General features: G+C 40.8%; 1 protein-coding gene across 13 annotated transcripts in view; it reads right to left on the minus strand.

Annotated features, from left to right (window-relative positions):
• Positions 1–27,010, minus strand: part of camkmt (calmodulin-lysine N-methyltransferase) — a 796,752-nt gene that overhangs the window by 442,612 nt on the left and 327,130 nt on the right. For 8 of the 13 annotated variants that reach the window (XM_062968944.1, XM_062968940.1, XM_062968943.1 and 5 more), the window contains exons 9-11: positions 26,378–26,452; positions 16,623–16,686; positions 13,310–13,441 (exon numbers count right to left, since the gene is read on the minus strand). In XM_062968944.1, coding sequence (XP_062825014.1) covers positions 13,310–13,441; positions 16,623–16,686; positions 26,378–26,452 — 271 coding nt within the window. The other 5 variants (XM_062968937.1, XM_062968947.1, XM_062968935.1 and 2 more) reach the window with 3 other exon arrangements.

Here is a 27,010-nt window from a genome sequence, read left to right on the forward strand (position 1 = left end):
TAGCATTATGCTTTACCTCCTAATTGGATGTAACACACTCAGACCCATGGGGTGAATAGCAGCAGCAGGAGAGGAATTCATACTGTTTACCCTTTACAGTAGCCACAATTATCAACAGCACACCATACAGATTATAAGCACCAGCCAGTCATAATGTGGCATTTCAAACAGATAAGGGAAAAGGCAATATGACCATTCTTTTGACATCACATCCAGAGCAAATCGTAGTGGCTTTGGCTTTTGTTTTTAAAGCCACTTCTGCTTTGTTTTATTAATATTAAAACAGAAAGGCACGTGTCACAATGGAGGGTTTCAAAAGTGGAGGGACACTGCTGCAGCTTTAAGGAAAATATGCAATCTCTCAAATGCAATGTGTTGTGTATGTGTGCATTGCAAAGCAACACCAACTAGATTTGTCAGTGTGGGTTTTTTTATTATTATTTTTTGCTGCTACTTTTAACAAAGTAGACATTATGAACTTAATATTTAAGATTGTAAAAGCTGGTATAAGACCTATCTCCTAAGTCACATGGCTATAACAACAACAACAACAACAACAACAACAAAAAGACAGAAACTTCCACTACATAAAAGAAAAGAATTCTTGATCTAAAAATACAAACAATATATATATTTATATATACATTCCTACCTTCTGCTGTTTTGGCCTCTGAATAGTCCACTTCCATGATGTGGGTACAATTTTAAACAAAAGCACTGGCATAAAGTGTTGGAAGGCCCAGTTTTGATTACAGGCTTGCTTTTTAACGGAAATAAAATTTCACAGCTAACAATGAGAGGTGAAAAGTTTAAGAGGCAAAGCTGTTCCTCCTGATCACTGACTGTTAATCAGCTTCATGGGTGGTTGCCTAAATCTGTGGATTTTTTTTTGTTACTTGCACTACTGCCAAGATTGTAACTAATTTTTCCCCCTGTTGTAGAAGGAGGGGTGAACAACTCCCCATAGAAGGCAGCTGCGTATGAGTGACATGAAGCACTAATGCAGAGGGCAAAATTAAAATTCATGAATCTCTTCACAACCATTTGTGTAACAAGATTAAGACGGGACAGCAGAAAATAGCTGCATTATCAGGCTTCTTACAGTTCTCCAGCTGGTTACGCTCTATTCCAAAACAGTAGGGATAAGAGGATAACATGAAGCCAAAAGGAAAACGCCTCTCCTTCATTTGGGAGCAACCTCATCCGAGGGAAAGACGAGGGTTTGGGAAAGGGACGGGTAGCAAGCAAAGAGATTGCGAGTCCACAGGCAAACTTTAAATAGCGGGATTTACAACTACAAAACTAAAGCAAGAAAATGTATGTGAAATGCCATACAACTGAAATTGCCTTTTTCTTATTAGAGGGTTTGTTTGTTTTTTGGAGGGGATGAGTAAAATCCAAACAGGGAATATATTGACTCACTGGCTGTTTAGGGAAGCATTAAATAATGAACTAGAATATTTAGATGTAAATTTGGAAATGCTGGCGTATGTCCATTCAAAATATTTCCCACTGAGTTCACCTCTATGACTGAACATCACTGTAAGATGCAACTTTATTAGTTGCATGCTGTAGCCGTGTACTTCACAATTGTTTATACTGCTCAGTTATAAAAATCCAAGAGGTGATGATTTATTTCTTTATTACTTAAAGCTTGGTTTGAGCAGGAGCAAATGTGATGAAATAGGACTCCAGGCTGCCTGGTAAACCAATTGTACTTGTTAACCAATTCATGAATAAACCAGTTTTTTTTTTTTACCTGAAACATTTCGAGGGGGGTTGTACCCTTAAACCCATCCCCTCTGGCTAGAGGCTTGCCAGGTGATCAGGGCTTGAATTTCTGCTCAGCCATGGAAATCCCCTGGATGATCTGGGCAAGTCACAATCTCTCAGCCTAAGAGGAAGGCAAAGGCAAAGGGTTCTCTAACTACCCCCCTCCAAGAAAACCCTATGACAGAGCTTTCCAAACATTTCATGTTGGTGACACACTTTTTAGGCATGCATCATTTTGTGACACAGAAATTCAGTTTTCCTGGCAAATCAAAGGATAACCCAATTCTTTATAAGAGATACAGACACATATATAAATTGCAATAACAAAATGTATGGGGATGCAGCATATATAAATGAAAGATTTTCATGAGATATTTTAAAATATATGATTTATTGATTATTTCAAATACACAGCGGTTTTTCATTACATTTGTGTGACACACTTACACACTGAAAACGCTCTGCATTATGATATGGGCACCATAAGTTGAAAGCACACAACAACTGTTTGCACAACCTAACAGAACTATCATACATGGCAACAGTCTGAAACTGGAACACTGCATGCAGAATCTGGTTGCAATTCTATATAGGAGTATTCTCCATTGAATACGTAATTACTCTAAGAAGGTATGCATAAATTGTTGTGTTAATGGCCATGTACAATTGGTTGCACCCAAGTGCAAAATGCATCTCCGATCCACTCAAATACTCCCTGGGGAGGGAACTGACCCCTGAAGAATGATAAAACTAGGAATACGTTTTCATGAAGACCTCTCCAAAATTTAAAAAGAGAGGAAACCAGGAAAACAAATAGGCACAGAAAAAGAAATAATTAGAATGAGTCTTTCAGATTTATAGGGACTTTTTAAAAATGTATTATTCATTTTACTGCTAGCTACCTCGTTCCATCTGTAAAGGCTAAGATGAAAGACAAACAATAGCGACACAGGGTTGTTGTTGTATGCCTTCAAGTTGGTTCTGACTTATGGTGACCCTAATGCGGGGTTTTCTTGACAAGAATTGTTCAAAGCAGCTTTGCTGTTGCCTTCCTCTGAGAGAGTAGATTTCTGTGATTGAGTGGGGATTTGGCCCCTCATTTTCAGAGTCCTAGTCCAACACTATGCTGGTTCTTTTATAATCAAATAATGGATTTATGTCCTTAAATATTCATAAGCTAATCTGCCCATTCAGTGCGATGTTGTGAGCATTACTGTTATTTAAAATTTTCCAAACTCAACTCCTGGCTACAGTTTTATTATCATTGCTTCTCTGGCATTTGAGATCTGGTTCTGTGCCACTAGTAAATGTGTGGTTACATTTGGGGGCAGGTGGGACTTCATATGTATTTCACTTGTGCAAATAATGAAACTATTTGGCCACTGGTACAATTGTGATCAGCCATCAGTTTCCTCCCCACTGCAGTCATATGCAACACGTGCCTCCCACAGTCAAAAGCAATCAATTATAACCCCATCAAGTCTCCTGCAAAGTGTCTCACAGGCTCCCTTTCTTGTCTTTCCATTGTTGCTGTCTGGTTCACCTTGGTATGTTACAATAGGTCCCTGTCCTGTTATCTTTATTTTTCCATTTAGTATGGAGGGGAATAAGAAGTAGTGTGGTGTAGTAGTTTAAGAGACTGAACTACAAGAGACCAGGATTCATATTCCCAGTTAGCTATGGAAACTCATTGGATTTTCCCCCAAGCAAATTACACTCTTTAGAAAAGAGCATGGCCCTTCTGAAAAAAATCTTGCTGAGAAACCACATAAGACAAACAATTTCAATTGGAGGCAATGTATACACTGGTCAGTCTGGAGCAGAAATGCAGAGCTCTTCGGCCATCTGGAAGTTGGGACCACGGTGATGTAGGCACAATTCATCCCCCTTTCCCTGTGCTGTCACCTTGTGGGCAGTGGAGCAGTCCAGATCAGTCCGATCCTGCAGTTCACATGCTGTCAGGACCCAGGCTGCGGAGCACCAATAACCATGCACAGAGACCAGAATCTATCTAATATCTTTATTAAAGGAATATATAAAGTCAATAAAAACAAGTGAAGAATAAAGTTCAGAAGTAGACCTTTCAGGAAAGGTCAAATATAGTCCAGGAAAACAATGTCCAATATGAGATATTAGAGTCCAAAGTTATAATCCAATAACCGAAACACACACTTTGCCAAGCAAAGTGTGGGGAAATGACAAGGTCCTTTAGTCCAATGGAGCTTGACAACAAGGCTGGAGAGCAAAATAGATTCTTGGCAAACAAGGCTTGATTCAAGGCAACAAGAAGCGAGAGACGTGAACAGGGTCCGTGGCGAGGTCCGAGGCAAGGTCCGGGGAAACAAGGCAGGGCTGGAAAAAGAACAAGGTCCTGGAAACAAGGAACTGGAATAGCGAGTCCACACACGATCTCGCTCCCGAAGCTGACGAATTGACTCCGCAAGGATACCCTTGCGGTTAAACACCTATATAGGATCTTGTTTTCCCGCCAAGGAACACTTTCCCTGGGGAACAAGAAGTGAAACCCATACTGTGTCCAGATGCATGACTCCTTAAGATTTCCCAAGGGAAACAGGCTTAATCAGCTAATTGTCTGGCAGCAATTCTGGCGCTTCTGCGATTCGCCTCCCTAGCGCCTCTATCTCGATTATAATTATCCCGGCGAGAAAACGGGGGAGATTTCTGCTCAAGGCTTGTTTGGCTGACTTCTGGAGGGCAAACATCCTGCAGGTGCAAGGGCTCCAATTCTGGCTGAAATGGTGGGAAACCCAAGTTTTCCTCTTCATCTGCCACAATAGTACTAGGAACGGGACTACATGGCCCATGAGTCATCACACTATCCCCCTCCTCAAGGCCCCTCTCCAAAATGGGCCCTCTTCCCGAGGTGCGGGGCCGCGGCTTGGCAGGGTAGGCCTGATGGAAGCGGCGGACTAAGTCGGGGGCATGGACTGTGGAAGTGTCTTCCCAAGAGCGTTCTTCGGGGCCAAAACCCACCCAGTCAATGAGATACTGTAGGCGGCAGCGGTGGAAGCAAGAATCCAAAATGTCCTGAACCTCGAATTCCTCCTCCCCGTCCACCAAAACAGGGGTGGGAGCCGGCCGGTCCGCATCAGGGCGCACACCATCCGCCGGAAGGAGCAGGGAGCGATGAAACACTGGATGGATGCGCATAGAGCGCGGAAGTTGGAGTTTGAAAGTCACGGGGTTAAGTTGCGCCACCACTGGATAGGGGCCAATGAAACGGGCATCTAGCTTCCGGCAGGGACGGTGGGAGGGCAAAAAACGAGTGGACAGCAGAACCCGATCTCCTACCTTGATTTCGGGCCCCGGTTGACGATGAATGTCAGCGTGGCGTTTATAGTCCTCCTTGGCTTGGTCCAGTTGTTGGAGCAATAGTTGTTGCACCGCTGTGAGTTCCTGCAGCCAGTCCTCTGCTGCGGGGACTTCTGAGGTTTCAATGACAGGAGGAAAGAAACGTGGATGGAAGCCGTAGTTCGCAAAGAACGGGGTTTCCTTGGTTGAAGCCTGGACACCGTTGTTGTAGGCAAACTCTGACAGAGGTAATAGGGAAGCCCAATTGTCCTGTTGATAGTTTACATAACAGCAAAGGTATTGTTCCAAAGTGGCATTGGTGCGCTCCGTTTGTCCATCCGTTTGGGGATGGTGAGCTGAGGATAAACGAGAGTCTATGCCCAATAGTTTCTGTAGTGCCTTCCAGAATCGAGAGGTGAATTGAGATCCACGGTCAGTGACCAAACTCTTGGGCAATCCATGTAGCCGGAAAATATGCTGAAGGAATAGATCTGCAGTCTGTTTGGCCGTGGGAAGGCCATCACAAGGAATGAAGTGGGCCAATTTGGTGAAAAGGTCCACCACCACTAGAATCGTGGTATATCCAAGGGAGGGTGGTAGGTCGGTGATAAAATCCGCAGAAATTATCTCCCATGGACGAGATGGAGTAGGAAGGGGATGCAGCAGCCCTGAGGGCTTCTCCCTTCTTGTCTTGGAACGCTGGCATACCGGGCAGGTATTGACATATTTCTCTACATCCTTGCGGATCTTGGGCCACCAGAAATCTCTTAGGATCAAATGCATGGTTTTAAAAAGTCCAAAATGTCCTGCTGGCTTGCAGTCATGACACAGGTGAAGTGCCTTTTCTCTGCCTGGTCCTGGAGGGATGTAGACATGATTTCTGTAGCATAATAGCCCATCCTTAAGTGAGAAGGGGAAACATAGTCCTTGGCGAATTTGATCTTGAGCCCAGGCATCCGCCTGTTGACTGGCTCTAAGTTCTTGAGCACAAAGGGGTCCTGAAGTAGAGGGAATTGGCTCAACTGTGGTGGATTTGGTGTTTCCCACTGTGAGCGTGGCAAAGTTTTCGGGCTGTAGCAATTGGGATTCGAAGCTCTCTCTGCGCCCTTCAGCATATTCTGGTTTCCGTGATAGAGCATCTGCTTGCTTGGTCTGAGCTGGGGTTACGTAATGGATCTGGAAGTCAAAACGTTCAAAAAATAAAGCTCAGCGCTGCTGCCTCTGATTTAACCTGCGGGCAGTTCTTAGATGTTCCAAATTTCGATGATCAGTATGAACTTCAATGGGAAATTTGGCCCCTTCTAACCAATGTTCCCAATTCTCAAAAGCTGCCTTTATGGCCAAAAGTTCCTTCTCCCAAATAGTGTAATTTCTCTCTGGGGCTGTTAGTTGACGGGAGTAAAAGGCACAAGGATGAAGATGTTCTCCCACTGGTTGCATGAGTACAGCCCCAATTGCCACATCAGAGGCGTCAGCCTGCACAACAAAAGGGGTTTTAGGATCAGGGTGTTGTAGAATTGGCTGGGACGTGAATAACTTCTTTAGTTGCTGGAACCCTTTCTCTGCTTACTCTGTCCAGCGGAAAGGCTGTTTTCCACGGATGCAGCTGGTGATTGGGTCAGACCAGCGGGCAAAGTCTGGAATGAACTTGTGGTAGTAGTTCGCGAACCCCAAGAAGCGTTGCACTTCTTTCTTGTTGGTTGGCACCCGCCATTCCAATACTGCTGAAACTTTTGCCGGGTCCATGGAAGGTCCTAGTGGCGAGACACGGTAGCCCAGGAAATCTACCTCTTGTAGATCAAAAGCGCATTTTTCCAACTTGGCATATAGTCCATGATCCCGCAATCGTTGTAAAACCAACCTGACGTGGTTCTCGTGCTCCGATTGTGATCTAGAAAACACCAAAAAATCGTCTAGGTATATGATCAAGAACCGATCTAGATAATCCTGGAAAATATCATTGACAAAATGCTGGAACGTTGCGGGAGCTCCAGATAAACCGAAATTCATGACCAGGGATTCGAATAATCCGAATTTAGTCTGGAAAGCGGTTTTCCACTCGTCCCCCTCCCTGATGCGAACTAGATTGTAAGCCCCCCGAAGATCCAGCTTGGTGTAAACCTTGGCCCCTCGAATTCGGTCTAATAGATCCGAGATCAAAGGCAGGGGGTAGCGGTTCCGCTTCGTGATATTGTTCAATGCTCTATAGTCCACAACCAAGCGTAGGTCCCCTGACTTCTTTTTCACAAACATCACCGGGGAGGCAGCTGGGGATTGAGAGGGTCTGATGAATCCCTTGCGAAGATTTGACTCTATGAACTCCCTGAGAGCTTCTTGCTCTGGTTCCGTCAGGGAGTAGAGGTGTCCTCGCGGGATCGGGGCCCCCTCCACCAAGTCAATGGCACAGTCATATGGTCTATGTGGGGGTAGTTTCTCGGCTTCCTTTTCATTGAAAACATCCCAAAAGTCTGAATATTTCTTGGGTAAGGTGATGATGGGCTCAGCGTCTGTGGCATGGCAGACCTTGGCTACTAGACAATGGTTTTGGCAATATTTTGAAGCAAACTGTAGTTCTCTGTTGGTCCAGGAGATGTTTGGGTCGTGGAGCGTCAGCCATGGAATTCCCAAAATCACAGGGAAATGGGGCACCTCGGTAACAAAGAAGGAAATCTCTTCCAGGTGTTCCCTTATCCACATCCTGGTGGGTTCAGTCCATTGACTTACTGGACCCGTCTTTAGGGGACGGCCATCGATAGCCTGCACCACCCGGGCGTTGTTGAAATCGTGATATTGTAATCCCAGAGAGTCGGCATACTCTCTATCGATGAAATTGTTTGTTGCCCCTGAGTCTATCATGGCATGGATCATGACGGGTCCTTTTTTCGCTGACCACAATGTGACCACTAGGAGAAATAGGACCCCAGTTTGCAGCTCTTGAGTGGGGTTTTTGACCGGGTTGGCGTGCCTCTCTACATCCGGTCACTGGCTTCCCCCGCCGGCTTTGCGCTAGCCGCCTCGGCCATCTCCGTCTCCGCGGAGGACGCCGCCGCCAAGCGAGTGGCGGGTTTTCTCTTGGCTGGACATTCTCTGGCGAAATGGCCCCCGTTCCCGCAGTACCAACAGAGGTTTAAATGTTGGCGGCGGGCCTTCTCGGCAACATCTAATCTGGGACGCACATTGCCCAACTGCATCGGCTCCTCCTCGCTTCCTCTGGGGTATGGGACTGGTGGCGGGGGTCTCCACACTGGACGCGGCTGAATACTGGCGGGAGCGGGAGGTTTCACTCCTGCTCTTCCACTCTGGCCTCGGAGCCACTGTTTTTTGTTGGCAAGCAGGACTTCGGCTCGTAAACATTGATCAATAAGTCTCTCAAGAGAGTTTGGGGGATCCACCATGGAGATTTCTTCCTGCATCTCAAAGTTGAGACCCTCACGAAACTGTCCCCTGAGGGCTATATCATTCCAACCGGTGTTTTGGGCCAGCACTCGGAACTCGGCTATGTACTGGGACAACGGCCTGTCCCCTTGGAAGAGGCGCCGGAGTTTATGGCCGGTCGCCTCCACATTGTCCTCGATCCCCCATGTCGCCTTAAGGTGGTTCAGGAAGTTTTGCGCGGAACTTAGGTGCATGGAGCCCGCATCAAATAGCGCCATCGCCCAATTGGCCGCTGGCCCTTCTAGGAGACTGTAAATCCACGCCACCTTGACCTCTTCTTGGGGAAACTCGGCTTGACGGGCTTCTATGTATGCCTGGCATTGGCGACGGAAAACATGGACCTTGGAGGCTTCTCCGGAAAACTTGGTTGGAAGCGCCAGGCCAGGGAGCCGGACACCTCGTTCCTTCAAGCCCCGTATCTCTCCCTCCTGCGTATGGAGTGTATCACGGATTCTGTCTAATTCATCCTTGGAAATGGTGTAGCTGAGTGGTTGGGCCTCCGCCCCGGTTCCTGTAGACATTCTGGTCTAGGTTAATTGGTGCTTAGGGTGGCGGAGTCAAACTGTCAGGACCCAGGCTGCAGAGCACCAATAACCATGCACAGAGACCAGAATCTATCTAATATCTTTATTAAAGGAATATATAAAGTCAATAAAAACAAGTGAAGAATAAAGTTCAGAAGTAGACCTTTCAGGAAAGGTCAAATATAGTCCAGGAAAACAATGTCCAATATGAGATATTAGAGTCCAAAGTTATAATCCAATAACCGAAACACACACTTTGCCAAGCAAAGTGTGGGGAAATGACAAGGTCCTTTAGTCCAATGGAGCTTGACAACAAGGCTGGAGAGCAAAATAGATTCTTGGCAAACAAGGCTTGATTCAAGGCAACAAGAAGCGAGAGACGTGAACAGGGTCCGTGGCGAGGTCCGAGGCAAGGTCCGGGGAAACAAGGCAGGGCTGGAAAAAGAACAAGGTCCTGGAAACAAGGAACTGGAATAGCGAGTCCACACACGATCTCGCTCCCGAAGCTGACGAATTGACTCCGCAAGGATACCCTTGCGGTTAAACACCTATATAGGATCTTGTTTTCCCGCCAAGGAACACTTTCCCTGGGGAACAAGAAGTGAAACCCATACTGTGTCCAGATGCATGACTCCTTAAGATTTCCCAAGGGAAACAGGCTTAATCAGCTAATTGTCTGGCAGCAATTCTGGCGCTTCTGCGATTTGCCTCCCTAGCGCCTCTATCTCGATTATAATTATCCCGGCGAGAAAACGGGGGAGATTTCTGCTCAAGGCTTGTTTGGCTGACTTCTGGAGGGCAAACATCCTGCAGGTGCAAGGGCTCCAATTCTGGCTGAAATGGTGGGAAACCCAAGTTTTCCTCTTCATCTGCCACAATAGTACTAGGAACGGGACTACATGGCCCATGAGTCATCACACATGCCCTGAAGCTACATTGATATTGGGAATAGCCAGAAGCCAACTCTGGCTGAGTATGTTTTAATGCCTGTGTAGATGAGCCCAGAGTCAATTTGAAGACAAATAACAACAGGGGAAGCAAATTTGGAGGTGTACCTCTTTTGATTTGGTTCACAACAGGTTTATATAATTAACTATTGAAATTGTTTTTAAAACAGTATTATCTTAGAGGGCATCAGGCAAACAAATTAAATTTCTGGGTCATAATCCCATGATCATGAAGACAATAAAAAATAAACCAACTGCAGGACACTGGAACTTAAATGTCACCAGAATGAGACACGATTACTCACGCTCTACCAATGCAACATGAATTATATTACTCAATACAGTTCATCTGCTTGGCTTTTGATTGTGTGGAAATGTAATATGCTTCAAAAGAGGGAGACGGTACTGGCAAAATCTCCCAAAAGTCTTAATTCAATGGAAAATACCTTCTGAGTCTTTAATACAGGGCAAAATTTAGCTAGCATCTGAATTTGTGGTGAAGGAAAGAGAAACCATTCCCTATTGCCAGATCAAGCTGTGTGCTGGTTCCCCCGGTCTTCTCTTTGCCTTAAGGGCAGATGGCTATACTAAAAAAAAGACAGGAAACCACATATGGTTCAGCTTAATAGGGTAGAGGCATCATGTAAATTGCCTTGCCTCTAGGAAGCTGAGCTATACATAATGCAAGATCAAGAAGCTGAAGGGTTGCATGAACCAACCTCCAACCAACATCACAGATACCTTGGATTTGATGGCTAAAGACTAAGGAATCCCTTGTTTAAAGCAGAGGGCCCACAAAATCCAAAGGTTATCTGCTAAGACTGTCAAAGATTTCTTCAGAGTTACACTCATCTTTGAGAAATAACCAGGAATCCAGTATGAGCAGGGGTAGGTGGTGAGCCCCATTCCATTCTCTACTCCAAGATTCTTTGCTAGAAGTAAGTACCTAATAGTCCAGATATTTTCCAAGTTTTGTTTCAACACAGCAACAGGCACGAATGGAGCACGCTGTATGGGGGATTCTAGGTGAATAATACTCAAAAGTAACTTTTTCGAGATACGGTGTCACAAATTTAAAGATAAACATAGTCAATGAAATGCACCCATGTGATAACAAGTTCAGACGGGAAGGCTTTCCCTGGCTGTATAAGTTCTCTAAAATGATAGTTTGCTAAACAGAACACAAAAGGAACCCTGTTGGAACAGATCAAAATGGCCACGTAGTCCTGTTTTCAACAAAAGGCAGCCCAATAAAGTCTACTAGTAGCTAGTATTTAACAACACACTGCATCTAAACCATTGGGTATTATTTCTACCATGTTTGTGATGTCAACAACAGACCTGCCAGTGTGTAATCACTTTTTAGATTCATCTGAAATAGTGTCCCTGCTCTCTACAGTGGCCACGGATTCTACAAATGAATTATGTGTTGGGTGAAGAAGTTATTTCTCTTCTGTCTGTTCTGATTGAGTTGACAAACAATTTCACTGGATGGTTCTAGATTCTAGCATTACCATTTCCATCACATTCTCTTTAGTACATTATTAAATTAAAAGCTCTAAAAATTTAGCTTTTTCCTTAAAAGGGACTTGTGAAATCAACTTACAGATTCCAGAATCTGACCCACCTGCAAAAACCAAAATAAAAGCCAAAATGTGAAAACACATATTCCTAAAGTAATCAACTATTTTGACTCCACCTATGCCTTCTGATAAAAAAGGGAGTCTGCAAGCAGTATAGTATTAGACTGTCGTGTCCTGCACATGGCAGGTACTTCCAGTGGAGTCTGGCTCCCATGTCAATGGAGCAGTGAATCCCCACAAAGATTGTAATCCAAATGTTGATTGAGCTATCCAATGTGTTGAACCCTCTTCCCAAAGTAGGGTTAATCATAGTGGATAATTTTTGAGCCACCAGCAACCACTGGGTGCTTCACACGTAATCCCATTTGTAAGTGAAAATGAAAATGAACTAGGTTTAAAAAACTACACAGCAAAATATAGAACCCAATTTTTGTAACCTCATGAGCATCTTAGCCATCATGGATTGCAATACATTGGTTTGGTCATAGGTAGGAATTGAAACTATTCAAAAATGATCAGATAACATGAGAAGAATCATTGATTGACATGACTCTGCAGCTTAGGATTTATTCTCTCAGCATTCATATATGGTTGTTTTGTGCACAATATGCTGTAATTATAGACATTCTATGCACAATTCACATATGGCTGTTTTACACAAAAATAACTTTTGATGCACACGAAACTGCTTTTGCGCACAGAAAACTATTTCTGAATCTTATTTTCTGTGCAGAAAAGGAAGTTTTCTGTAGAAAACAATCATATGTGCAATTTGCACAGGACAAGTTCTGAATTGCAAGTGACTTTCTCACGATGGGAAAGAAAATGGCTAAAATTACTTTTTGCTTCTTTTGAGAAGAAACTTAGTAAAGAATTGCATCTTTAGTCATAAATAATTGGAGGCTCCAGTCAATTCCTTCTCTTTAGCCAGGGTAAAAAGGAGGGGGGGGGGGGAATGGAAGGAGATGGCACTGGAAAAGTCCGGATCTCTGTGTCAGTTGTATAGTGAATTTCTCCTTTCTCCAAGTAATAACATTGATTTTGATCAGTAGGACTGACAAATATGGTGAAAAATAAGGGACTTCAGAAAAGGTTTTCTCTGAAAATATTACACTATACCTATGTGTAATAAAAGAGGAGAATGATAACAATTGCTTTATGAAAGCAAGCTTAAAATCGCTGAGATAAGTGTCAGTGATCTAAATCTTGTAGTGCCAGGATCCGACATATAACCTCACAACTGTAAAATTCTGTATGAGATTTCGCAGCCTGAAGCTGCGAACTGGCCCAGTCACAAAAAATTGATAAGGATTTAAACTATACTATGATACAATTAGACATTTATCTCCTATTTGTTTCCATATTTTTTCTATGTAATAGTGTCAACACCTTCAAGCTTTTAGTTTTTAAAAAATGTATGTGGTTGCTGAAGATAAATGTATATGAGATGAGCTGAATTAAACATCTGAATGTTTTCAATTGGACCCTTATGAATGAACAGATTAGTTCTGAGGAAATGGTAAACAGGAGAAGCTTCTATAAAGCTCTTCTAGACATGCAAAGATAAAGGATGGTTCTTCCACACAGAATAATCAGATACAAAAAAATAGCTATTTAGAAGCAGCATACCTAAGAGTACTTTAATCAAACATTTAGGTTACCTGCCAAAAGGACCATGATCTCTTCAAAATGCAATGCGGATTAAAGTGTTATCTAACACGAGCAGAAAACTAACCTTGGAGTGGAAGTTTGAAATGTGTTCATCATAATTTTCATGTCTTTGGATAGAGAAACCAGCTTTTTCAGCTAGATTGCAGAACTGGTTTAAAGTATTCCCTCTGAGTGGAGCAAATATCATTGCTTTACCCTATAATGTAGAAAAGAACATTTACACATTTTTATTTTAAATGGTCAATAACTATAGTATAAAACTAATCAAAAATTCAAACAGCTCTTTAAACATTCAATATTTTCAATGAAAAATATTAACAGAAGTGGGAAGGGGAATAGATCAAAATATTCAGCAATTCGATGGCAACGTTAACAACTATACCATTTCATTAATATTTGCATAGAAATGTGATAAACATTGTTTTATTTCACTCGAGCATTTTGAAAGTGTTATATGTATCATATACAATAGCAACTGCTGTACGACTTGCAGTCATGCTCATGCTTTATTTTCCACAGTTTTGGAATATGTGTACGCTAAAAGTGAGCAAATGTGCAGGGGACATGGGGCAATTTCCCCATAAATCCCCTTTGAGACACTTCCTCACACCATGCCCAAATACATGTCTTCCTCTACAGTTCTTCTCAAAATGGTGACAGGAAATGATGCTGCATCACTTCCTGTAGCCGTTTTGAGAAGAACTGTAGAGGAAAATACAGATATACAGGGCTCCTTGTGTGGGTTGAATTTTCAAGTGAAGATAGTACTCTGAGAGTAGAAATACATCTGCCACTTTGTGGGATTCTTATGTTTTTTTGCACCCAATGTGAGACTTTTTCAGAAACTAGAAGCAAACCAAATACCATGTTTTAAAAAATGCCTCCTTTGGGACTAGAATAGCTTGGGGATGGACACTGAAAAGTCACTTAAAGATATAGGGCATTTTGAATATTTCCCCCCTCCAAATTGGGGGTAGATTATATTTGAGGGACACAGAAAAATGATTCGGGGGTAGACCGCTTGCAGTCTTCATAGCCTTCATGTCATACTTTTTCTAACCAGCTCAATTAATGATTTCAAGGAGTAGGCTCGTAATATCCTCAAGGCACCAGAGCCCATTTGTTCATGGAAAGGTAAGCAAGGTCAGGCCAGGTTAGTAATTATTGTTGTTCATAAAATATTTTGTAGTCTAAGCAAATGTATATGGCATTTTACTTTAATTGTTATTTCTCCCCATGACATGTTGGCACCGAGAAATTTGGTACAAATTTTATACATAGATGATCTGAATGTCAACTGAGAAATCTTACTAAGCAGTAACTCTGTGGAAAGCTCTCCTGAGTATTTATAAATAACCCTATCATTGCTCAATGATATCCAAAAATATAGATCACCATCACTGTTGATTCCCCCCAATATATAGAACCATATAGGATTCTTGCTGCATTCCAAAACACATATTGTGACTATGTAAAGTGATATTCAGACCCAACTAATTGAATGAGTGCCTTGAATAATCTGAGTGGGCTATAAAACATTGGTTTCCAATCTTGAATCCAGTCAGAACCAACATGGAGAGTTTTATCCAGTGGTAGTAGATTTGGAAACCTCTCTACTATAAGCCGTGTATTTGCTCAGTTTAGTAAAAGATATAACTTCTAGTAAACAAGGCCTTGCTCTTTTCTCTGAACAAAGAGTCTTAGGGTTTGCATTCCTCAGAGCCTGGCTGCTCTTCTCTAGGATATGGAAGAGGGATTTCAGGATGAAATTTCTGGCTTGCAAAGCATATGTGTGTACATCCAATACGCAATAATTCTGCTTAGTGAAAAATCTCACCAATTGGATCATAGATGGATGGAGGCATCAGCAGTGCCCAAACCAGCAGTGAACTGCTCCAGCATCTACAGAGCAAGCAGGACAATTCTAGCACATCTGTCAGGGAAAAAAGGGTCTGTCCTGACTTGTGTCCAGGAGTAGAGGCAAAACTGTGCATGACCAGCAAAGAGAACAATTGCAAGGAGATATCAGATGTCTCCTTGCATGCACTTTGAAAAGGCCTGGCTACTTACGTAACCGGAAGCCTATCAGAATAGTATCCCAATTGGACCCTGGGCTGAATCTACAGGGTAAATATGTCCCGTTTATCAATTTAATTGGGAAAGATCAAGGAGTAATCGCTTGACAAGTGGAAATGTGCTTCTAACACTTTCTCTTTATTTCCACTTTCCCTGATATAAGCTGCCTGCTGACACTAGGGCTTTTCAGCTTTATGCAGGTAAGTTGGTCCCATGGCCAATCCATCTCAGTTAGTGGATGTCAAATATGAGAAGTTGCAAGTGCTGCTGGTTGAGGCTCTCAATGACCCCTCTTCACCAAAAAGCAAGAGTTTAATTTTTGGTTATTCACCCTCAAATATCTCACCTCTTTCTGTTCATTTTAGAAATTTCTTTTATTTTGGCAAGTGTTTAGTGGTAAAGGATGAACAGGATGTTCTTTTAAGGATGGAATGATTGTCATATATTTCATATTCAATCCATGTGCTTAAGTGTTAAGATGTATTTTACTGCAACTTTCCCTGAACACTTTTAAAGACAGTTTACATTTTTTAAATCAATACATCTATAAAGATGTAAGACATATGTGCTGGTTGGGCTTTGTTCTGTTGTTTTGGACTGGAAGAAATGTAGCTTTTTTGCTGTGATTTTATATTTAAAATAAGTAGCAGTGTAAAATATCATTACTTCATTCCACAACCACTCTAGCATCTACAATGATTTCCATATCCTTGTATATTAATTGTGTTCTACCATTTACAATATGTAAATACACAGCTTATTTTGGGGGGGGGGGGTTAAAAGAGAGGGAGAAAAAAGAAAACAAAACAAGCTTGGTTTTAGGCTATGGATCAGTCTAAGGATTTGATTCACTTAATATAAGCACAATGAAAGGAATGAAAACTGGTACTTTGCAAATAAATAAATATACAATGACAAAGGTTACCATTGAAGGGATTACAAATGACAGAAGCCAACACAAAAACTTTCAATATCAGAATTTTACTTTAATATGAAGACATTGCTATCAAAGGAAAATACTCAAGAAACGCTTTGATAAAAATAATCTCACACTATCTTTGAAGCAGTTTCATTTATTTTACTACCCACTGTGTTCCTTATCAGAAGGCCAAGTATAAGAAGTTTCCTAGTTTATGATTAGGAAGGAATCTGATAGATTAGAAGACTCAATTGAAGTTGGACATAATAAGTATTAAAGTATTACATGACATTAATCCTGCCATTCCATTACTCTCTCAATCATTGTGCACAGACTAATTATTCTGAAGCCCGTGTTCAGGAGAAAATAGAAACATACTTACACTGGGCTGGAGTAATCTCTTTATTGCATCCACAAGGCTAGCTCTGTACTGGTCCAGAAACAGGCTGACATTGAGAAGAGAACAGAATCCAGATTAAAAAGGGGTTTCAGTCCTAATGATACTAATGCAGATAAGTACAAGGCTAATTACATACGTTTACACATTGCTGTGAAGGGGAAATGGAGGCCTAAATTCCTTTCATTTCATGCACTTTTAAACAAACAAAACCAAACAAGGTTGTAAGCATCTCTGGCTGAAGCCGAAGCCAGAAAGGTCAGCTGGAAATGTTTCTCTCTGCAGCAAGAATGAACTGCCAATGGTTAGCAGCTTTTATTTAAGTAGCTGTGATATCCAAAATCAGGATTAATGCAATATGTGGAAGGGTGGCAATTCACGCACATACTAGGATAGAGAGCCTTGCCCTCCTGCAGTTATCTGAATTTCAACAAAACATAACAATAAATCTCTCCCCAAATATCTACCAAAAAAACCCAGAATATATAACACATTGGAAACAAAGCATCAGGAGATGGCAACAGATTTTTAAAAATATACATGGAGCAAATGATGTTGTTTAAACAACAAAAACAACAATAACTTGTGATTTTGTAATACGAAATCCAGCATATATATCTCGTTTGCTGTGTCATACTATGCCTTTGTGTCAATAATAATAATAATAATAATAATAATAATAATAATAATAATAGGTGCAGTGCCTAAAGACGTTGGCCTGCACTTAAAAACTATCAATGCTGACAAAATTACAATGTCAGCTGCAAAAGGCCACCCTACCTGGATATGCATGCATTATTCGCCAATACATCACACAGTCCTAGACACTTGGGAAGTGTCCTATGTGTGGTCCAATACAAAAGCCAGCATAGTGATCTTATTTGCTGTGTAATAATCTTGTTATGTATCTAATAATAATAATAATAATAATAATAATAATAATAATAATAATAATAATAATAACAATAATAACAACAACAACAACAACAACAACAACAACAACAGGTTGTTTAAACAATATTGCCTCAAAGACTCTAAAACTTAGAACAGACTTTCTGACAGAATGCTGATATTTGCTTAGATTTTGGCCTTTTAGCCAGGCAGTTTTTTAATTCATGCAAACATTTTTATATTGCAGATATAAATCTTTGCTATTGATTTATTCCTTACTGCCATTAGATTTGATGGTGGGGAGGAGAAAGGTTGTCTTTGTACTTCTTGGAAAATAATCTGGGTGAACATCTGAAACCAACCAAGTTTACTTGTGATTGGAATGTTACTAGGAATTTTTTTTGTCCGTAGTGCCATCTATGTTACCATATGCAGTAGAGTCCCACTTATCCAACACTCACTTATCCAACGTTCTGGATTATCCAATGCATTTTTTAGTCAGTGTTTTCAATACATCGTGATATTTTGGTGCTAAATTCGTAAATACAGTAATTTCTACATAGCATTACTATGTATTGAATTACCTTTTCTGTTAAATTTGTTGTATAACATGATGTTTTGGTGCTTAATTCATAAAATAATAACCTAATTTGATTTTTAATAGGCTTTTCCTTAATCCCTCCTTATTATCCAACATATTCGCTTATCCAACGTTCTGCCGGCCCGTTTATGTTGGATAAGTGAGACTCTACTGTACAGTAATTACTGCATAGCATTATTGTGTATTAAACTACTTTTTCTGTCAAATTTGTTGTATAACATGATGTCTTGGTGCTTAATTTGTAAAATCATAACCTAATTTGATGTTTAATAGGCTTTTCCTCAATCCCTCCTTATTATCCAACATATTCGCTTATCCAACGTTCTGCTGACCCGTTTATGATGGATAAGTGAGACTCTACTGTAATTTGTAGATCCTTGATTCTGGATCAGGATTTCCTATACAGCAGAGCGGCTTTGTTGTTCCAGTCTACTGCAAGCTTGTTCTCAATATATTATTATCTGAAAATGAATTCCACTATGCTTTACTAGGGAGCACAATGAAGTACAGCAAACATCTTCCCGCTTGTTTTTAACTTGCTATAAACTTATTGCTAAGGCAAAGTACAGTAGATTCTTCAGTAAGCATGACTATTAGCTCTTTAGCTCATGTGCTCTAACAATGAAGCAAGGTGTCTATGCATGGTTTGTGGCACCGACTTATTGAGAGTAGATTGAGTTTGCAAATACCTTACATAGTTTGCAGACATTCAATAATTTTTCAAGTGCTACAAGCAATATATGTTTGACATCGTAATCCACATGGGAATTAGGCTGATCCTTGACAGCCCGTCTGTTTGATAGAACGCTAGTAAGGTGACACAATTCTTGCTAGTCACAATTATGCTGTACTAAGGGACACTTTTACTCTTGTTTCTAGTTAAGTGTATCATCAACTGCAGGGAAAGTGTCTTCTGTTGTTGTTAAGTGCCTTAAAGTTGGTTTCAACTTATAATTTCTTCTTTAACATTTATTCAAAGGAAGTTTGCCGTTGCCTTCCTCAAAGGTCGAGAGAATGTGACTTACTAAGATCGGTAAGTGGATTACCTTGGCTGACCATGGAAATGAACCCTGATATGCTGGACTACTAGTTTAATACTTAAGTCACCATATCATGCTTGTTCTCCTTCTACTTAAGCCATTAGTCAAAAAAGAAAGTTACTTGAGACACTAGTTATTCAAGGAGATGCCTTCTGTTCAAGCCATTAGTTATCTTTTCTCACCTTATTTGTACTATCAAGATTGGAACATATTCCTTGGTTTAAAAGTTAAAATGGAGTTAATATGGCTGTGCAGTAATCTGTGGAAAGCAAAAATTGGCATTCATGTCCTGCTTGTGGACTTTCCAGAATTATCTGAAGTATTTTGTATTATGTGAAATGAAATATTCTGCTAGAGAATGCTTTGGTTGGAATTCAAATCTTGACCCTAAGATAAAATAAAGAAGTTTGCATTCATAGCAGTATAAAGACCAAGATGGCAATAAAGGTGCCTTGGCTTTAGACATTTTACATTAGCATATAGCCTCTAAGCAAAATGTGGAGATGACTGCTTATAGGTATACAAGGACGGCCATCTGGAAGAGATAAGCCAGTTGTCCAGTTAAAACTGTAGATGCAGGCGTTCTAGCAAAAACCGGGCGGAGGGAGAGGGATATGACACTCTCCATTGATTCCAACATACTTTGTTCTATTGTCTGTGAACTATTACAAGAATCTCAGGAGCATGGGTATATGTTTATATTTTATAAGCTATCATGTCAAATCTTTTTATTTTGCATGTAATGTGACAGCCTAGTATCAGAGTTTATGGTTGGTGCTTCAGACATGATTTCCAGTTGTTCGCTCTCCATCGTCATTTACAGTTTTGCACAGCTTCAGTAAACAGCAAAGCTGTCATGCACTGAAACACACTTATTACAGAAGGGGAAGCCCTTACTTCCAGACCATCAGATTTTTGTACAAACTGAAAGTGAATGAGAAAAAGAGATCTAAATGAACAGTAAGTTATTACTCGAAAACCCAACAAGCTCCAGCACACATTCTTGTTGGTGTGGTTTGTCATGTATACTTAGACAATACACAGTGCAACGGCTGCTGATTTTTGAAAGCTTTGAAAGGAAATTAGAAATCAGATTTATATGTGCCAGCCCTGAAACTACACCTAACAGTAAATGGATGGACTGATGCCTGAAATAAATGTGCACCTGCCATCCATATAAAAATCAAAGAGACAGAGATATATTCTTCAGTAAAATCCAATTGACTATTTCCTCTCCCCCATACATCCTGTACAAATTTATCTTTGCCACTAAGATGGCTTTCTTCTTTTTAAAATAGGATATTATTGTCTTTCATTTACAATATCCTTGAAGCAGAAGGTACTGCCTATTGTTGTCTGGTATTACTCTCTCCATCTTTTTTAACAATAAAAAACACAAAACTCTTCAGTTTCATCCTTCACAGCTTTAAAGATGCTTGCAATGTCATTGTCAGAAGCAAGCATTACTTGGAAGCAGTGCTTGCAATGTGTTGCTACGGACAACTAACTGTTTACAAAAGTCAAAGTTTTGTAAAAAAAAAAACTTGTAAAAAATAACATCAGTTATTTACCAGTTATCGACCAATTTCAAACCTCTCATTTTTAGGCAAGGTTCTGGAGCGAGTGGTGGCCTCTCAACTCCAGGGATTCTTGGATGATACCAATTATCTTGACCCATTCCAGTCTGGCTTCAGGCCTGGTCATGGCACTGAGACGGCTTTGGTTGCCTTGGTGGATGACCTCCGCAGAGAGCTCGACAGGGGGAGTGTGCCCCTGTTGGTTCTCCTGGATATCTCAGCGGCTTTTGATACTATCGACCATGGTATCCTTCTGGGGCGGCTCTCAGGAATGCGGATTGGGGGCACTGTACTACAGTGACTCCACTCCTTCCTGGAGGGCCGTACCCAGATGGTGAAGCTGGGGGATACCTGCTCGGACCCCTGGCCTTTGACCTGTGGGGTCCCGCAAGGTTCTATTCTTTCCCCCATGCTTTTTAACATCTACATGATACCACTGGGAGAGGTCATCCGGAGTTTTGGAGTTCAGTGCCATCTCTACGCAGATGACACTCAACTCTACTACTCTTTTCCACCTACCTCCAAGGAAGCCCCTTGAATCCTAAACCAGTGTCTGGCTGCTGTAATGGGTTGGATGAGGGCCAACAAGCTGAAGCTTAATCCTGACAAGACAGAGGTCCTCCAGGTCAGTCATTCGACCAATCGTGGCATAGGGTAGCTACCTGTGCTCGATGGGGTCACACTCCCCCCGAAGGCGCAGGTCCGCAGCTTGGGGGTCCTCCTGGACTCATCGCTGTCACTTGATGCTCAGGTGTCGGCGATGGCCGGGAGGGCCTTTGCACAGCTAAAGCTAGTGCGCCAACTGCGACCGTACCTCGAGAAGTCTGACTTGACCATGGTGGTCCACGCTCTGGTTACCTCAAGGATGGATTACTGTAACACACTCTACATGGGGCTGCCCTTGAAGACGGTCCGGAAACTGCAGTTGGTACAATGGTCGGCAGCTAGGTTACTAACCGGAGCTGCTTACAGGGAGCGGTCAACCCCCCGTTCAAGCAGCTCCACTGGCTGCCGATAATATTCCGGGCCCAATTCAAAGTGCAGTTCGGGACCTGCCTATCTTCGTGACCGCGCCGTCCCCTATGAACCCACCCGATTGCTGAGATCTTCCGGGGAGGCCCTCCTCTCACTTCTGCCCTCCGCACAACTGCGTTTGGTGGGGACGAGAGAGAGGGCTTTCTTGGCTGTGGCCCCCCGACTCTGGAACTCCCTTCCCAGGGAGATTAGGTTGGCTCCCTCTCTATCTTCCTTCAGGAAACAACTGAAGACTTGAATGTTTCGGCAGGCCTTTGGAGATACAGTCATTAATTAATCAGCCCCAGAGTGTTTTTAATAATCTATCTTGTATTTATTATGGTCTTACCATTTATGTGTTTTAAATGCAATTTTTTTATCTTATATTGTTGTTTTAATTGATATATTGTATTACTGTATTATCTTTTTTATATTGTGATTTGTATTATGTTGCTTATATTTTGTCCCTATGTTGTTTGGGCCGCTGCCCCATGTAAGCCGCCCCGAGTCCCCACAGAGAGATGGTGGCGGGGTATAAATAAAGTTTTATTATTATTATTATTATTATTATTATTATTATTATTATTGTTTGATCATTTGGTTTTCACTGCACCAGTCCACAGCAGATGCACCACCATTATCACCGGTCATGCTTGTGCTGAACACCTCTGATTCTAAAAGGGCCATTGTGACAAATGTATTTTGCTACTTTTTATTCTGTCAAGTCCCTATGGTCCATGGTCTTGCACAAATTGTGTGCAGTAAACAAAACAAAAAAAGAAAAGAAAAGAAAATGGGGCTCTGGGGTAAGTGGAACCAAACCAGTAGAACAGGGGTCCCCAAACTTTTTAAACAGGGGGCCAGTTTACGGTCCCTCAGACCGTTGGAGGGCTGGGCTATAGTTTAAAAAAACCTATTAACAAATTCCTATGCACAGTGTACAGATCTTATTTTGAAGTAAAAAAACAAAACAAAACAAGAACAAATACAGCCTCAATGTTAATAATCATAATAATACAAATAATCATAACCATAATAAAAATAATAAAGAGGGTCGGAAAAGACCCCTTAGGCCATTTAGTCCAATCCCCTTCTGCCTTTGTGGACCAAAAGCACAAGCAAAGCACCCCTGACAGATGGCCACCAGCCTCAATGTTAATAACAACAACAACAATAATAAAGAGGGTTGGAAGAGACCCCTTGGGTCATTTAGTCCAACCCCCTTCTGCCTTTGTGCACCAAAAGCACTAGCAAAGCACCCCTTAATAATTAATTATTAAATAATAATTAAAATACCATTATAAACAAGCAAAGCTTTGGAAGGTGCGCACCGGGAGAGAGAGAAGGTGGGAAAGGCACGCACCTTTCCCTCCTCCCTCACCCCATTCGCACCTTCTTCAGTGGCAGCGGGAAAGGTGCATGCCCTTCCCCCCTTCTCACCGCACACACAGGAGGGAGCTGCTGCTGCAGGGGCCAGATAAACGGCTTTGATGGGCTGCATGTGGCCCCCAGGCTGTAGTTTGGGAACCCCTGCAGTAGAATCTTCTGGTTCACAAGTTAATGTCTGGGTTTCTGGAATTTTAGCAAGGTGTAAGAGTGAATTCACATTATAGGTTGTGCATGGAACCATTGTGGCTACAACATGATAAATGAATTGTTTGAGACAGTTGACATGGATCATTTACTTTCAATTACCTTTCCTTATATATGTGTTGAGACAAACTATGTGCCTTTCTAGTGTTTGCTCTTTCTTAAACCGGGATTGTGAACTTGTTCTAACGGTGAGTAGTTCCACCCTATGCTGTACTTTCACTGTTCAGTAAATACACAATACTTAGACTCTGTTCTTTCATGCAGCCTTTACCATTGCTTTATACTTGCCTTAAGATTTCTCTATTCATGCATTGCTTCATCATAAATTTGATTTTAATTGTTACCACCTCCACCACCCTCCACTGTCAATAGCTAACTCATGACCAGTTATTTCCGCTTATGTATTTTAAATCTAAGTGATCTATTATATTTTGATACACAGTAATACATTCCATTAATGTGTTCTCCTCCCCTACACACAAGGTGTTCAAATAACTGAATACAAATATATGGATGATTTAAGAGTGTTAATGTAGCGTTGCTCTTTGTACTTATGTATATTTTTAGCTGAAACTCAGTATGAGTTTGGAATATGTTTATGAATGGAGCTTGTTTTCTTGTAAATGGCATCAAGTAGTGCCAATAGTTAGCTATTCAGAAAATCACACAATGTCACCTTTTAATGGAAAAAGAGCAAAAAGAATGTGATATTTTACATAATATTTTACCACAAATGTCTGTTTTGTTCTAAGTCAAGATCTTAATGACTGCAATGACATGGACAATAGAATTAAACCAATGTTGAAAAATGCTATTTTATTTTGTATCTCAGCACATTTAGGGTACATTTAATATAATGCTACAGATGTTTTGGGCAAAAGTATCACTGAATATGATCATTCTTTTAGAAATAAAATACATGTGGGAAAATACATCATATATTTTAATATAGTCTAGCAAAACAGATAGTTTATCTCACTATAATCAAATATTTTTTACAGACAATGCATCATCACCAACAACAAATACATCAAAGAAACATGCACATTCACGATAATGTAATACGGGAATACAAAATAGCCATACTTCTTGTATTAAAATAAAAAACCTATACAGCATTTCATTTCCAATTTGCTATTAACTGAAAATGTTTTTCAAATGTACGTCTGCTTATATTGTTCAGCATAAATGGAATCAGCATCATACATGTATTTCATGCCCATGGAGTAAATGTGCATTAAGCACAGTCCTTTGTTTTCTAATAAGACAACAATAATAAACCTACCATATGCTGAGCAATTTACCCACAAGACAAAAAAAATTAGACAAGTATAATATTGTGTGTGTGTATGTGTGTTTGGGGAGTGGGAGTGTTTAGAGAATATGCGACTTAGATCCTGCTCCCTCTGCTCTTCTGTATGGTACAAATAGGATGACACGGTGTGAGTATCAGGAATATAAGAGATGGCATGGCCAGGTTGTTTTGATATTTGTGTGAAGAACAAATTTAACTCTAAATCTCTTGGCAAGACCTTGCTTCACCCACATAATCTGGAGAACATCCATATGCGAGCCCTGTCTAAGCCTCCGAGAAGACTGCTGCCCTCCTGCTCATGTCCGCCAGCGCTCTGATCTGACTTTCATACTTAATCTGATCTAATCCTGTCCAGCATTAACTTCATCTGTGCAATGAAACCCAGAGTATCCATTCTAATATTTGGTGAGGAAGGCATTTACTAAATTACTTGCTGAAATCATATGGTGTTGTTTAGCTCCTTATTTTAATCAGATGATGCATCTCTGAGGCACATTATCAGCGATTAGTTAGAAACCCATGTCTGTCCTTTTTGGGAACAAAGACATTTTCTGAAACGCCATTCAGTGAGAAAAGAGGCCTTATTGCATTTCATTGATCAATCATAAAAGAAGAACAGAAAGGACAAAGCAACACTTTTCTGAAGGCATTATGTAGATTTCTGAAATATTTAATTAAGAGAAGCATTTTCAAGTAATAAAAAGTATGCAGCTCTCCTGTATCTAGTTAACATTTTAAGAATGCAATGAGTAGTTATTTCTTCCCCTAACTGAGGTAGTCTATGAAATAATTGTTTTTGTAAAGGCCAGCATAATGATTACATATACTTTCTCTTATCTTGCATGCGATCTTCATCCTACTGAAGTCAATAGCCAAACTCTCATTGATTGCCACAGAGCTGAGTCATACCCTTCAATGATGATAAACAGCTAAACAAAGCTGAGCTCATGTCTGTATATGGAATTATATTTATGCAAAGATATCCCTTTTGAAGCATAAAACATTATGAAAACCATTGTGCAATTTTCACAATTAGGTGAGTCAGCAGTTAAAATGTCATTTATACTAGCAGTCAAATCTACTTAGATACTTACATATATAGCAGAACATTATTCTGTAAGTTGTCAGTCAATTACAGGTGTGTATATGTGCATGTTTCTCTGATTTCTTCTTATTACAATTAATTTGCTATTAATTCTGATATCTTAGTGTCACTCAGAAGATGAACACTATTATAGTTGTTTGGCAGATTTAAGAAATGCTGGGAAAATATCCCCCAAAGATTTACTGGGGAGTACTGAATATATATCCTCTTATATCAATAGTCAGATCTTTCCTAAGAAGTAAGCTAATTGAGCTGTTTGTGTTGATAAACTCCCTTTTCTCTAGACTGCTCCTCACTGAGCCATAATTATTTGCAATTTGCCTAAGTCGTCCATTTACTGATACGTCAAGCATGAAACAGAGGCAATTCCAGAAAATGGAAATGCTTCTCAAAATCAATCTTTGGGAAATAATGTGGTAGAAGTTACTGCGTGATAGAAGACTACCTTATAACTGTCACATGGAGATGAATATTAATTTGTTGAGGTTAAGGTGGCGTTGTGCTTCATTTGTTGACTTTGCTTAGCCATCAGCAAGCAGCACAGTACAATTACTCCAGCAAAGCTATTTTTTAAACATGAGTTTTATGATTTTTATGTACTTACCAGTCAGCACACATAACAATGTCAAAATGTCCTTCCAGTTGAGAGACATCTGTCTCATTATCCCATCGTAAGACGCTAAGGAGAAAGAAAAGATTTTTAAAATTAGACTTACATGTTTTCATCTTTTGCATTTTTTTGAAAAGAAAAGCATTTGCACTTTTTGGTATAGAATGTGAAGAATTGTCTTGTTAAAAGTGCATGCAGATAATTGCGGGAAAAGCACAGATAAAGAAACATTTCTGAATGTACAATATCTCCTTTATGGTCTAGATCTTGAAGTTTACATAGACAAAGGCAGCTTTAAAGGTTCTCATAAGTAGATTGTTAAAATATAAAAATGGCCTATGGATTTAGGCTCTTTACACCTGCGTAATAATTGAACAGGAACACAGAGAAATCAAAGTGAAGTTTATTGAATAGCAACACACATTTAGAACTGGAAAAAAATGCCTTCTTGCCTTTCTATTGCATCTGGCAGGCAAGTCAGTTGAGTTTCTTGTTAATGTAGGAACTATTTCCTTTTGCTTGAAGGAAAGAGGCAAAGGGTGAATGAATGCTCAAGTTCACTTTCATGCCAACTATCTACCCCACGCAAGTCTTGAAAATCCATCACGGCTGATACTGCTAACATTT

Source organism: Anolis carolinensis, chromosome 1, assembly GCF_035594765.1.
Source record: "Anolis carolinensis isolate JA03-04 chromosome 1, rAnoCar3.1.pri, whole genome shotgun sequence".
NCBI lineage: Eukaryota > Metazoa > Chordata > Lepidosauria > Squamata > Dactyloidae > Anolis > Anolis carolinensis.